This window comes from Aspergillus affinis (assembly GCF_023601865.1).
Source record: "Aspergillus affinis strain CMG 70 chromosome Unknown NODE_120_length_108624_cov_86_247165, whole genome shotgun sequence".
NCBI lineage: Eukaryota > Fungi > Ascomycota > Eurotiomycetes > Eurotiales > Aspergillaceae > Aspergillus > Aspergillus affinis.
The window spans coordinates 95,661-108,624 of record NW_026515901.1 but is presented as its reverse complement, the minus strand read 5'-3'; the positions used below and the strand labels follow the sequence as shown (position 1 = coordinate 108,624).

At 50.9% G+C, this 12,964-nt stretch overlaps 5 protein-coding genes across 5 annotated transcripts; 2 read left to right on the top strand and 3 right to left on the bottom strand.

Annotated features, from left to right (window-relative positions):
- KD926_001115 (uncharacterized protein) lies at positions 1–1,088 on the bottom strand (the record flags this gene model as incomplete). The annotated part of the gene is made up of 2 exons (XM_053104792.1): positions 1–799; positions 860–1,088. Coding segments are annotated over 2 exons (1,028 nt in total), but the record flags the coding sequence as incomplete, so codon positions are not given.
- A 4,300-nt stretch (positions 1,089–5,388) lies between these two features.
- Positions 5,389–7,200, bottom strand: KD926_001114 (prefoldin-like protein; the record flags this gene model as incomplete). Its single annotated transcript, XM_053104791.1, has 1 exon — positions 5,389–7,200. One exon carries the CDS (start codon positions 7,198–7,200, stop codon positions 5,389–5,391), a length of 1,812 nt encoding a protein of 603 aa, XP_052951997.1.
- A 516-nt stretch (positions 7,201–7,716) lies between these two features.
- On the top strand, positions 7,717–8,778 carry KD926_001113 (TFIIH/NER complex subunit TFB3; the record flags this gene model as incomplete). Its single annotated transcript, XM_053104790.1, has 2 exons — positions 7,717–7,877; positions 7,929–8,778. 2 exons carry the CDS (start codon positions 7,717–7,719, stop codon positions 8,776–8,778), a joined length of 1,011 nt encoding a protein of 336 aa, XP_052951996.1.
- A 593-nt stretch (positions 8,779–9,371) lies between these two features.
- On the bottom strand, positions 9,372–10,238 carry KD926_001112 (uncharacterized protein; the record flags this gene model as incomplete). The annotated part of the gene is made up of 1 exon (XM_053104789.1): positions 9,372–10,238. One exon carries the CDS (start codon positions 10,236–10,238, stop codon positions 9,372–9,374), a length of 867 nt encoding a protein of 288 aa, XP_052951995.1.
- A 387-nt stretch (positions 10,239–10,625) lies between these two features.
- KD926_001111 (putative GTPase NOG2) lies at positions 10,626–12,857 on the top strand (the record flags this gene model as incomplete). Its single annotated transcript, XM_053104788.1, has 3 exons — positions 10,626–10,723; positions 10,779–11,526; positions 12,018–12,857. 3 exons carry the CDS (start codon positions 10,626–10,628, stop codon positions 12,855–12,857), a joined length of 1,686 nt encoding a protein of 561 aa, XP_052951994.1.
- Positions 12,858–12,964: the final 107 nt, after the last annotated feature.

Genomic DNA, 12,964 nt, shown 5'->3' with positions numbered 1-12,964 from the left:
CCAGGAGTGCCGGGGACACCAGGGACACCAGTAGTTCCAGGAACACCGGGAACACCAGTAGTGCCGGGAACACCAGGGACACCGGGGACGCCGGGAGTACCGGGAACGCCAGGGCCACCGGGAACGCCAGGAGTACCGGAAACACCAGTAGTTCCAGGAACACCGGGAACACCAGTAGTGCCGGGAACGCCAGGGCCACCGGGCAGGGTTGCAGTGTTAATCGGGCAGTAAGTCGCGGTCACCGTCGTGAGAATAGTGGTAGTCTGCTCAGCGGGGGGCGCGGAAGCGCTGGGTCCGGTGCCAGGGGCGTTGGGGGGCACAGAAGCACTAGGTCCGGTGCCAGGAGCGTTGGGGGACACAGAAGCGCTGGGTCCGGTGCCAGGGGCGTTGGGGGGCACAGAAGCGCTGGGTCCGGTGCCAGGGGCGTTGGGGGGCACAGAAGCGCTACCCGAGGGACCGGGGACATACGGAGGCACGGAGGCGCTCGACGAAGGATAAGGAGGAACAGGGATGCTGCTAGATCCGATAACGGGAGTCGATGAAGGAGCAGGGACAGAGGCCGAGCCGGAGCCACCAGAGCCAGCGCCAGATCCAGAGCAAGAGTCGGCGGTCAACTTGACATCCACACAGCCGGTGACGTCTTGGCTCTCGGTGGTGTAGATGTTCATTCCGCCGTTCTGGCCGGTCTGGCAGGCAACGAACTCGCTGTCGCCTTGGTACGATAGCTGACCCTCCGAGTTAATAGAGAAGCCAGCGGTAGGGGAAGCACCCTGATCGCATTGCCACTGGGTAGTAGGGCCTTGAATCGAAGACTTGTCAGCCAGAGCGCATTAATTAATGAATGGTGTTCCCTGCTTACCGGTCACGATGCATCCGCGGCCGTTGGCATCGGTGATGGCACCGTTGGAATCGATGCAGAACTGAGCCTCCTCAAGATTACCGTAGACACGGTTCTGTCCATCATCGAGCTGGCCGATGGATCCGGAAGCACCACCAGAAGACTTCAGGTGGAAGCAGCAGCTGTTGCCTCTACCCACAAGGGCGTTGGCACCGGCAGCGAAAGCTGCGGCGGTAACGAAGTTTCTCATTATTAGTGAGCGAACGTAAAGAGCAGCTGAGAGCGAATGAAACGGTCGAGTCAGAGGGATGAAAGAAGACTCTTGAATAGATATCAAGACCGTGTTTGGTTGAGCTGCCAGAGGCTTATTGTTGTCCACAAAATTCAGGAACAAGAGGATGCTCGATACTTATAGAGGATGGTGGATACGTGCAGGAACGACGTGGGAATTATCGGTAAGCTGGACAGGGTAGGTCAATCAAGTCCTGTCCCCTCCCCACGTCGAGCGAAAAATAGAAACAGAGGCAGAGCAAGTTGGGATGCATAGGCGGACATCATTGACCATGGAATTAAGGTGTGGATGACCACCGTTGACCCAGTTTAACATGTCAGAACAAATAAACAAGCTGCCAGTCCGAGAAAGTCCGGGCCTGGAAGTCTTCGGAATTGCAGGGCAATGAGGAAGACGTCATGCACCAAAGCCATTGTGGAGAGAACCGTCCATGAGGGCAGTGGTTTTGGAAGTTGGCTGTGAGATAGAAACCATATCAATGGCCGAGGGGACGCAGGGCATAAGCCACCGGTGGATCCGGACCCATCGGGAGGGCAGATGGATCGGCCATAAACCCTGCCCTGGTCGTCGAGACTCGATACACGGTTCACGGGCAGCAACTGGCGACTCAAGTGGCAATATCAAATACGAACCCCGGTAGCTTAGACGAAGCCCACCACACAGGCACACAGAGAATGTTCTCCGGGGGTTGTCTGCGCGGATAGAAGCCGGAGCGCCATGGATCTTCGATTCTATTCATACAGCCTCCCCCAACAAAAACAAAGACCGGATTGGTTGGAAGACGTCGGAATCCGTTCTATGCCCACGTAATAGAGGACCTGATCAAAGTACGATCCACGCAAGTCTTAGGATATGGTGGTGGGGGAAAAGACCTATCGCCTGCAATCCAGATTCACATCAGCTGCTCGGAGGCTGCGTACATGTAGGTGCCTTGCATCATTGGGTCTACAGAGGACTGATCTCTCTGCCGCCGAAAAACCTCCACGTCAATGCTCCGTCGATGGAAGGGTGCGTCACGGCGTGTTGCCGAGCAACATTGGCAAAGATCCATCGGGAACAACACTTGGCGATGGCTGCATCTCATGTTGACGTTGCGGTGTCTTAGAGAGGATCAGGAAATCGGCGAAGAAACACCGCGCAAAAGGTGGGCTGTGGAGTCTCGGAGTAACAGTTGATCCGGAGGTATGACGACACCTTCAGCGAATGGCACTGCTTGTTATTTTGGACTAGTCCCCATTCCCCCTAGCCCCTGATGACCTCAGCAGGCACATCGTAATCACCAGAAATAAAATATATTAATTCTTTATTCATTCGATTTATTCATGGCAGTTTTGGTTCAGGAAGGTTCCCATGTTGATCCAACTCGTCGCCACGTCATGTCTGGCCTGGACCACTGTCGATGATTTCCCTTGTCAGGCAAAAAAAGAAAAAAGAAAATAGAAAAAGGATTCGACCGACGACCAGATCACCCAACGCTGCTCCCTACGGGATGCATCCTCCACGCTTGCCGCAGTATATATAGAAACCGGCACGGACAAGAGAACCAGTCACAAGCCTTGTCCTTGCTCTTGCCTTGCTCTGTACGCGGAGTACAGCTGTCCAAGGCTCCAAGCCCTGTCAATGTCCTCCAAGCCTCGGAGCATAAGCTTTTCCCGAATCCTGGATGGGCTGGATTTCAGTTTTCCGCTCCACCCGTTGGTTGGTGAGCCCGGAAGCCCTAAATCGCTCTCTACAAAATCCATGCGTAAACAGCAGTACGAGGCCATCTCTGGCCCTCCACCGTAGGAACCAAAGAACTCTTGGGTCTTCCCCATAGCTGTATGCCACAGCCAGCAGCAGACAACTCGGTGAAATGGTTCCCAAGTACGGTTCGATTATAATCTGAAACACCTCTTCTTAAAATTTCTGAGAAGGGAAGCAGTGCCATTGGGCGGCTCCATCGATCAGTCATACAATCGGAGAGACGGCCTCGGCGCCTTTCACGCCGTCAACCATGCGCGAACAATGCGAGTATTTGAATTTTCAATTTATCTTTCGAGAAAAGACTTTTCCCCACTGCTCATGGTGTATACTGTAGTAGGCAAGTGCCTAGAACTAATGTAAACTTTGCATCATCCCGTGACAATAGCAGTCCAGACTGAAAAAGTATTATCATCATCGACATGGGCCCACTGCGCATGTCTCTTGCCGAGTTCACGGTGAACTCGAGAACGAGAGCAAGCTTGGTTGGTTTGTTGATTGATCATGTCTGCCTTATCCACCTTTGTTTTTCCTTTTCCTTTTTTTTTTTTTTTTTTTTCTCTTTTCTTGCCGGCCGTACTGTTTACACGATGTGCTCCGAGAGCCTGATGGCTGGTCAGATTGTGGCCGCGTAAGAATACGAATGCGTCATCTATAGACTATAGGGTTAATCCTGTTTTAATTTTCTTTTTACTTTTCCATCAAGAATTTCTATTATTGCTGTTCATTCGGTTAGCTAGACCAAGGATGAACATTCGAAATCAAGCGTGGATGATGTCCAATATCAATTCAGAATATACATTGTCTGCATCGTTGCGAGTGACACTCACACTCAGCACCAAGCAGGCTAAATTCCGGACCTTACTTACAGCTTTCTGTAGGTCTCAATGCCAAAATTTTCCAATCTTAGATTGATAGTAAAAACTGCCGAAAACCTGTCTTAGTCCATCCTGCATTTCATATGCACCTTTGATGTACCCCTCAAAACCTGCCGTTTCCGGGGTGTTGGTGCATTCTGTTACCCAAAATAAATAAGACATTGACGTATGCATATCGTATGCATGTAACATGCATATTCTAGGTGCCTAAGTTGGTGGGTGTCTCCATAATCAGTTAATCAGTCTACTCTTCCTTCCCCTCATCCGAGCATCCGGCCGGGCCTTGCCTTCGGCATGTAGCTGGAGATCTGGTTAAACCTAAACTCTCTTAACGAGGGCAAGGATTCTAAGACATTTTTTTTATCTTGCTCGGTTAGGGTACTATGGAGATAAGTCTTGGAGCAAGGAATTGCCTCGCGATCCCACGAGCAACTCGCTCTCAGTATCTAACTGGTACCCTTGTAGTATTCTTAGAACAGCCATTCCCTCACTCCATTGCATTGCATAAACGTAGCAGATTGTCGAACTAACGCTAGAGTAGATGCTATCGAGCCCCCTCACATCCCGCTTGCAGCGCAACAAGCGTCCTACCAACGTCTCCTTGAGTTTAGAGTTCTTCTTCGTCAAGCAGACGCAGAAGAAACCCATTGAGTTGGGACCATTAACACTATCACAAAACCCAAATTAGTCTGCTTGCCACATGAACCAAGACGCGGATACACCGTAGACACAGGATTAAGACGAACACGTCGTGAATAGCATGCTCCCTCTGCATCACACTAGCCAAGAAGCCACTCTTCATGGCTCCTGGGTGCACACTCGCATAAATATTACCCCCCTGCTCGTATAACACTCTCTCATCGTCTCAGTCACTCTTATCTGCAATGTGTTTTTGTGTGGAAAGAGGGGGCGAAATTGCGGAGGTCTTGGGTTCGGGCTGGCTTTTTCTGGGACGATGGTGATGTAGTGTGTTACGTCTTGAATGTGGCAAATAAAATAAGAGACGGAGAGCTATGCGACTATCTTGATTGGATTTTAATGGCTTTGAAAGTCAAAGCCTCGGCCTAGCGTACTCGATTGTAGGCAACATGGGGTGTAACGGAATGTTGTATAGTATGTAGGTTTATATATGTCCACAAAATGTGGAATTTGCAAAGCTCCCAATGGCGAGCTAAAGTGAGCACAGCTAGCATTCAAGTCACGCAAGACCTAGAACTGTAAAGGTTTTGCAATATCCACTGCGTTTCCCCGAAAGATTCTCTCAGCATAGTTGTGTTTACATTGGCTCTAAACCATCTAAAGGCATGTTGGGGGTGAAACGTAACTGCGATCCCACGGATTCTACATCACCACAACCGTAAGTACTCGTGAGTGAGTCCAATACAGACTGTCGATGACAAGAACGGAAAGCCGTCAGAGAGCCCCCATATTTATTAATCTTGGAATTTCTTTGAGACAGTTATACCACGTGCCATGATATAGCCATGATATTTGCATCGATCCTTTCGGATCCATCAAATATCTGAAATCCGTGCATACGACTAGACAGTGGCATCGCAACGCCATCCAGAGATGGATTAGAATGCATTCCGGGTATCTGAATTTCTAAGTCTATAATTTTTTTTCTTCTGTATAACAAGCTACCTCATTCGGGCAGCTCTGAACTTGCTCACTTTCTTGGGAGCTTCTTCGGTTTCAATGGGAACCATTTCAGGCTCGTTGTCCACGAATCCCTCATTCTCCTTGATGCGCCTGTTTCTTTCTCGATAGAATTCACTTGCGATTTGCTTTCGGTGGAGCTGCTCGTCGAGCTCGTCCGGCTCGGGAGGCGCGGCGGCGCCTTCGGAGATGTCACGTTCGACAAGAATGTCCGCCAGGATCTTATCCTTGGGTCCCGTGGGGGCCCGTGGCTCTTCAGAAACATCTTGAATGGGTTGCGAGAACGGCTTAGGCTCGACTGGTTTGGCAGGGAATAGAGGTAGCGACGAGGGTGACGGCGTCGATGACGTTCCTTGCTTCCGCTGCAATATACTAGAGCTGGGAGCGGTGCTCACCGGTGCAACAGAATCTCTGGCTTCATCCCCTGTCGCAGAGCTTCGCGCACTCTTGAATCGAGAAGCCTTCTTCGGCGCAGTAATTGGTGCTGGGTCCTTGGCGGCTGGCTCTGTACGTTCAACAACCGAGTCGGACAGAACTTGTACCTCCGATTGTCTGGGAGGAAGGGCTTTCTTTTCTGCAGTTGGAGGCTTCGGGGCGGGAGCAATGTCCAGTTCGTCGGCAAAAGCGACCTTCTTCCTGGGCTTCTTTTCTGCAGGTGTATCTGTCTGTTGGGGAGCCTCTTCAATTCGGACTTTGGCAGGTTGTTGAAGTTCTTCCTTGACGTCCTCGGGGAGCGTTCCGGTATCCTTGCCCACATTCCACATTCCGCGCGCATTTAACTTGGCCTCCAACTCACGCATTTGTTGATGGTAGTCCTCATCTAGCACGGACCGCGTGCTCCGACCGAATTCGTCTTCCTCGCTTTCTTCCTCATCGTCGTAAGCGAATACGTCGGCGTCTTCATCAACCGAGATGTCACTAGCTCCCTCGTCGAGTTCAAGTTCCGCAACAACAGCTCCGACCTCATCGAGACTGTAACGAAGCATTTCGCTGCGCAGTTGTGCATCTTCGGGGGATTCATCGATATTCGTCACAGGGCGCTCCTGGTGTTTCTCGGCTGACTGCGACGTAGCGGGTTCGTCTTCGAAGTGATAAGTCCGAGGACCATCGTCGCTGTCCATAGAATCGGGAGTAAGAATACCCGTTTGACTAGGAGCGGTTTGGACATCGTTGATTGTCGAGCCTGAAGGTTCACCTCTGGACTCATTTTGAGGTTCTTGCGACGCTTCTGCCTGGGTGTTCGTCTGGGGGGTATCTGGTACATCCTTCACGCCAGCCTTCGTCAAGAGTTCCAAAAGGTCGGCGGACTCATTTCCTGGCGTGTTTGTTGAGCTGGAGATGACATTGCCGTCCTCGTCGAGGTTTTCGACAATCTCTGTCATAGGAAAATCGGCTGTGGGATCCGCTGGGAGCCGCTCCATAGCATCCAGGTCATGTAATTTGTTCTCCGCTGCCCGTAACATCTTTTCCAAGGTCGATACATTTTGTTTCACGGTGTCAAGTCGCTTAATGATAAGTTGAATCACTCGTTCCTTGCTGCGAATGGCATCTTGCCCCGCAACGAGCGCGGCAAGTTCCTTTTCACTCAAGGTCCCGTCGTAGTTGCGACCGATTTCAAAGAAGTCACCCGTTGTCGCGGTATCATCCAGCTCTTCAACCTCTTCCTTCAAACCATCGTATTCGGCCTCCTGCGTTCTCCATCGGTAGAGGGATTTCTGGAGTTCCAGAATGTTGCCTTCGAGTTCGAGGCGTTGACGTTCGAGATCTTGTAGATCGCCGTTGGGGACACCCATTTTGAATAACTGGCCTATTAAACAACAAAATGTCTTATGTGCAGCTGCAGTCCTGCACTTTAAAGAGAATTAAATGATCACAGTCTGAGGCCTGAATGAACACTGAAGTGGGAAAGGCGCGAGAGGGAAGAAAGAAAGAGGAACTTTTTGCGGCGATAAAAGAAAAGTCTCCGCGCGGAACCCCCCGCCACGACACCTGATTGGTCCAGTGGGGATCGAAGCCAAGATGAAAGTGTTCCAGTTCCTTCGTCATCTCCTTCGTTCGTTCGCTCGCTCGGTCGCGGTCTGCGCTTTTCTTTGTCAGTACCTAACGATATTTGACGGCCTACCTCGAATATGCCTCCTGCTCGAGACTCGATATCCCATCGCGGGGATGATGACGGTAACGATCTTTCTCTCTGTTCTGAACAAAGAAAGCTAAGCTAATGAATCCCAGAGGTCTGCCCCGTCTGCAAATCCTCGCGATACCTGAACCCTGATATGCGCTTCCTCATAAATCCAGAATGTTACCATAAAATGTGCGAGTCCTGCGTCGATCGGATTTTCTCTTCGGGTCCTGCGAATTGTCCTGTGGCCGGGTGCCACAGGACCTTGCGCAAGCAGAAATTCCGAACGCAGACGTTTGAGGATATCCAGGTAGAAAGGGAGGTCGATATAAGGAAAGAGGTTATGCAGATGTACGGCCCTCTGATTCAGGTATAAACGAACATCAGCTAATCGCTATCCAGTCTCAACCGTCGCGAAGACGAGTTCGACTCCAAACGAGCGTGGGACGACTTTCTCGAACAGCGCGAGGAGATTATCGCGAACCTGGTTAATGGCACCGACGTGGAAAAGACAAGAAAAGCTCTGGAGCAATATCGCACGGATAATCGCGAATCCATCAAAGCGAACCAAAATCTCGCCCAGATCGAAGCAAACTCTTTCCAGGAACAACAATCCCACGAGCAAGAACTGGCACGTATGCGACGACAGGCAGCAAGGCAAGAGTACGAAAACGAACGACGAGAGCTGCTGGAAGGGCGAGAAGACGTTCTTTCTCGTCTGGCGGCCGGCCAGCGGGGAGATGCCGCGGCTATCGCGCGAGAGGGTCGGAAGGTGTTGCTCAAGAAATCCTCTGCCCGGCGCAGCGAGGAGGAGCGTATCCGACAGAAACAGGCTGCTCTGCGCGGCACCGATCTCAAGAAATCCGGTAAGGACCAAGTGGCTGCCAATGCCGCGGACGCGAAAGGCCCTGGACTTATCAAAGGCCTCAAGAAAATCAAAACCCCGGAGCCCGAAAAGCCCTACGATCCGTTTGGTGGGCTGGTCCCCAACAAGCGAGACTACTACACTTTACAAGATCATTATCCATCCAGTTACCTGGACCCCATCAGACAGGACACTCGTATGCAGGCCGGTGGATACGATCTACGGGAATACTATTCCCGTACTCTGCTAGAAGCATTTGCGGGACTTGGATGTTTCATCGATGAAGAGTTACCAAAACGTGATGGCACACTGGAGGCCCCCAAGTCTTCCGCTACCGAAGGAGCTGCAGTGGCTGCATCCTCAGACGCTCCTGTGAAGACCGAGTAGTGCTATATGCTGAGACATGGTTATGGATTGAATGATTCGATTGATCATGCCAAGGCGATATTCATATAAATCCTGATATTGGTGACTTCCCCATTTTTGTTTTGGTGTTTAGGTAGATGGAATTTGCATAGCGGAGGCGTTTATATTACTTCAGGGACCAAGTTGGTTTTATATCTAGTTTATCACTTTCAGAACATAACATTGTTTTCCAAAATCTGACACTCGAACTTCATCTCCTGTATTGTCGCTAGCATTCTAAACCCCCGAGACATGAATTCTTCCAATGTCTGAAGACAAGCAGCAGAACTGTTTTGCCGTTGTAGATTAATCTCGCCAACGCAAAAAAAAAAAAAAAAAAAAGGACTATCCTTTTAGCTTCACGAAGGAACAGGTATTTCATGTGAAGAATGAACTACGGAAAGAGATAAAGCCACCCAATAAATCTAATTTGAAAAGTTCAATATATGGATTGAACAGGTAAGGAAAGTCCTTGACATTGATACAACAATAGGTATACACAGCAAAATGAAGGGAAAAAAAGATAATAAAGCTCAAAAACTGGAGTAATATACAGTGATACCACAGCGCACCATTTAAATCTTGCCCCCCGTGATCTGTTCTCCGAGTTGCTTGACTCTGTCCTGGATGAGTTCCCAGCGACCCGACTCGCTCTTCATACCCGCGTTGGCAATGCCCTGGAGCGAGGAAGGAGTACCAAGGTTCCAGATGTTCTCACCCTGCTGGTGATCATTGCGCCACGCCTCGTTCTCGCCTTCGGGGAAGACCCGATCGATTTCAGCCGCAAGCTGGGCTTCGGTGGTGATGAAGTTACGGGCACTCATGTATAATGTTTGCAAATTGTCATCCCGTTCCACCTGTCTCCGGGCATTGTGAGCTTCGAAGCGTGCCCGAGAAAGCGCAAGTCGTTCTTCCCGGGTCGGGTCAGGCAGGACGGCATTGCGGTTGGAAAGCATCTCCTGGATGACGGAAGGGCGGGTCAATTGCTCATCCATTCTGTCCGGCTGGTCTAGGACAGCCTGTCGCTGGATCTGCTTTTCGGCACTCTCCTGCGCAATGCGCTTGTCTGTTTGCTTCTTCCGGCGGTGCAGTTCCGTAAGACCTTGTCGGAGGTTCTTTCGTCTGATATCGGCCATACGTCTCTTCCAGCCGATGTATTGGGCGTGGGGATCATTCGGGTCGATTTGGACCTCCTTGGAAGGAAGGGGAGTAGCGGCATAGAGATAGGCCTTGGTCGGTTTGTCTGCTCGGCGGGCCGGGAAGAGATCGCGAGGCACAGGAAGCGTACCCTTGACACGGCGGTCGACAACTTCACCTTCCTGGATCACCTGAGGGATATCAATGTATTTAGGTGATTCGGGGCCGGATCGAAGGGCGGAGGACGAGGAGAAGCCACGGACCTGCACGGCGGCAGTCCGGCAGTTGCGGAGGAGAGACATCATGAACAACGGCTGTTTCCTCCTCAAATGGCGGGAGGTTCAATTCAAATCCGAAGGAAAATGCAAGGAAGGGGAATTTCCGGGTAAACGGAAACGACACACTTCTTCTCGACGGGCACAGGTTGGGAATTGCGGAGCACCTGATGGGAACGCGGTTTCTGTTGCGAGAAGCGGAAGAGGTCGAAGCGGATTTTCTCGCGCCTGGTCCGTGCACCGCTAGCCTTGGCGCCCGTGTCAAAAGAAAAAAAAATAATTTCTCACCCGCAACGAACTTTTTTCTCTCTTCTTCTTTCCTTCTTCTTCCTGCGCTCCGCCACTTTTATTTTCTTCTACCCATTATTTCTTTACCCTTTTTTCACAGATTCTCTCTCTTGGAGAGTAGGATTCACCATGGGTACAGGAAAGAAAGAAGCCACTCGTAAAGAGCGGCAGGGGAAGGTTGGAGATGGCATGGGCAATGTCAAGGTTAAGGGTGAAAATTTTTACAGGTAAGGCACTCACGATACCTGGCTTCACTGTTCCAGTATACTAATATGAGAAAAGAGATGCGAAGAAGCTGAGGACCTTGAACATGTTCAAGGATGGCAAAGCCCGACACGACGCTGCTGGAAATGTCACCCAGGCCGCCTCCTACCAGTCGAGAGACGCCCCCGTTGCTAGGATTGAGCCTCACCGTAAATGGTTTGGCAACACTCGAGTGATCTCCCAAGAGGCTTTGACCTCGTTCCGTGAGGCGGTTGCCGAGCGTGCTTCCGACCCTTACCAGGTTCTTCTCAAGACCAACAAGCTCCCTATGAGTCTGATCAGAGACGGTCAAGGCGTCAATGGGTTGAAACAGCATGAGGCGAAGATGGCCATTGAGACGTCGCCGTACAGTGACACCTTTGGGCCCAAGGCTCAGAGAAAGCGTGTCAAGATGGGTGTCTCGTCGCTCGAGGACCTGGCTGGCGAGACGGCCCAAAAACATGATGCTTATGTCGAGAAGACGGACACGGGTCTCCATGAAGATGGAACACCTATCGTCTCGGGAGATACGAACCAGGAGGATAAAATGCTTGGTGAATACGCTATCTCACGTGAAGCCGTTTTCTTGAAGGGTCAAAGCAAGCGAATCTGGAACGAACTGTACAAGGTTATTGATTCTTCCGACGTCGTCATTCATGCGCTCGATGCGCGTGACCCTGAGGGTACCCGCTGTCGAAGCATTGAGAAGTATATCCGCGAGGAGGCTCCTCACAAGCATTTGATCTTCGTGCTCAACAAGTGTGATCTTGTACCAACAGGTGTAGCGGTAAGTTCTATGTTGCCACCCCTCTTTATCTTCCTCATTCGTTGTCTGTCGTATTGTTATTCTTGCTTTTGCTATTTGCGCACCGTTCTTGGTGCTATTACCTTTGATACCAATCAGGCTACATCGGCCTGTGCCATCGCTAAGTCAAGGCTTCTCCCTGCGACTTTGTGTCGTGTTTTTCTCGATGGGAGTTTTGTCTGTTACAGCTTTGGTATATTGACGCTGGCCCGCGCCGAATTTCTTTCTGAAGCTAGGCTGACTGGTTTTCGTTTTGAAAGCCAGTCGTTAAGGGCTAAGTTGTGTTCCGTTTTTGAGTTGAGGCTTGCATCTGCCGTATGGCGGGCTTTCGTAGCAAGTCTCTTAGTAACGTTTCGCACATTCTATCCGTTTTGATTTTTTCTTTCCTTTTCTGTTCCCTATTTTCTCTTTTTCCTTTTGCAATCATGCTGCATCTTGCCTATACTGGTGGTCAATTACTAACTGGACACCAGGCTGCTTGGGTTCGTCATCTTTCTAAAGACCGCCCAACTCTCGCGTTCCATGCTTCGATCAACAATTCGTTCGGTAAGGGATCTTTGATCCAGCTTCTGAGACAGTTTTCATCTCTTCACGCCGATCGAAAGCAGATTGCTGTTGGTTTCATTGGATACCCCAACACGGGCAAATCCTCTATCATCAACACTCTGCGCAAGAAGAAAGTGTGTACCGTGGCCCCGATCCCTGGTGAGACCAAGGTTTGGCAGTACATCACTTTGATGAAGCGGATTTACCTCATTGACTGCCCTGGTGTGGTCCCACCCAACCAGAATGACACCCCCGAAGACATTCTGCTTCGAGGTGTTGTCCGAGTGGAGAATGTGGAAAACCCCGAACAGTACATGCCTGCCATCCTGAAGCGGGTTCAGCCGAAGCATCTCGAGCGTACCTATGGTGTTAAGAATGCTGAAGATCCCATCGAGTTCTTGAGTATCCTTGCCCGCAAGGGTGGCCGTCTTCTTCGTGGAGGAGAGCCGGATTGTGATGGCGTTGCTAAGATGGTCATCAATGATTTCCTGCGAGGCAAACTCCCGTGGTTTACCCCCCCTCCTCACACCCCTAGCGAAGGGGACGAGAAGATCGAAGGCCGCGAGGGCAGACTTGGCGAGATGGGTCGGAAGCGAAAGCTTGACGAGACCACGCTGGAGGGTGCTGAAAAATCCGCAAAGGCCTCTGACAAGCCTGCCTCTGCGGCCGAGGAAGATTTCGAGGGATTTGGTGACAGCGATGACGACGATGACTCGATCGCCAACCTCGAAATTAGTGACGAAGAAAGCGGGGAGGAGAACGATTGAGCAACGACAACCGCCGTTGGCCAGTCAATCGAGTGCAACGCAAAGCACACCATATTGGACATGGTTCCTCTCGTGCCGTGAACCGGCATCATCTTGGCGCCGCCCGG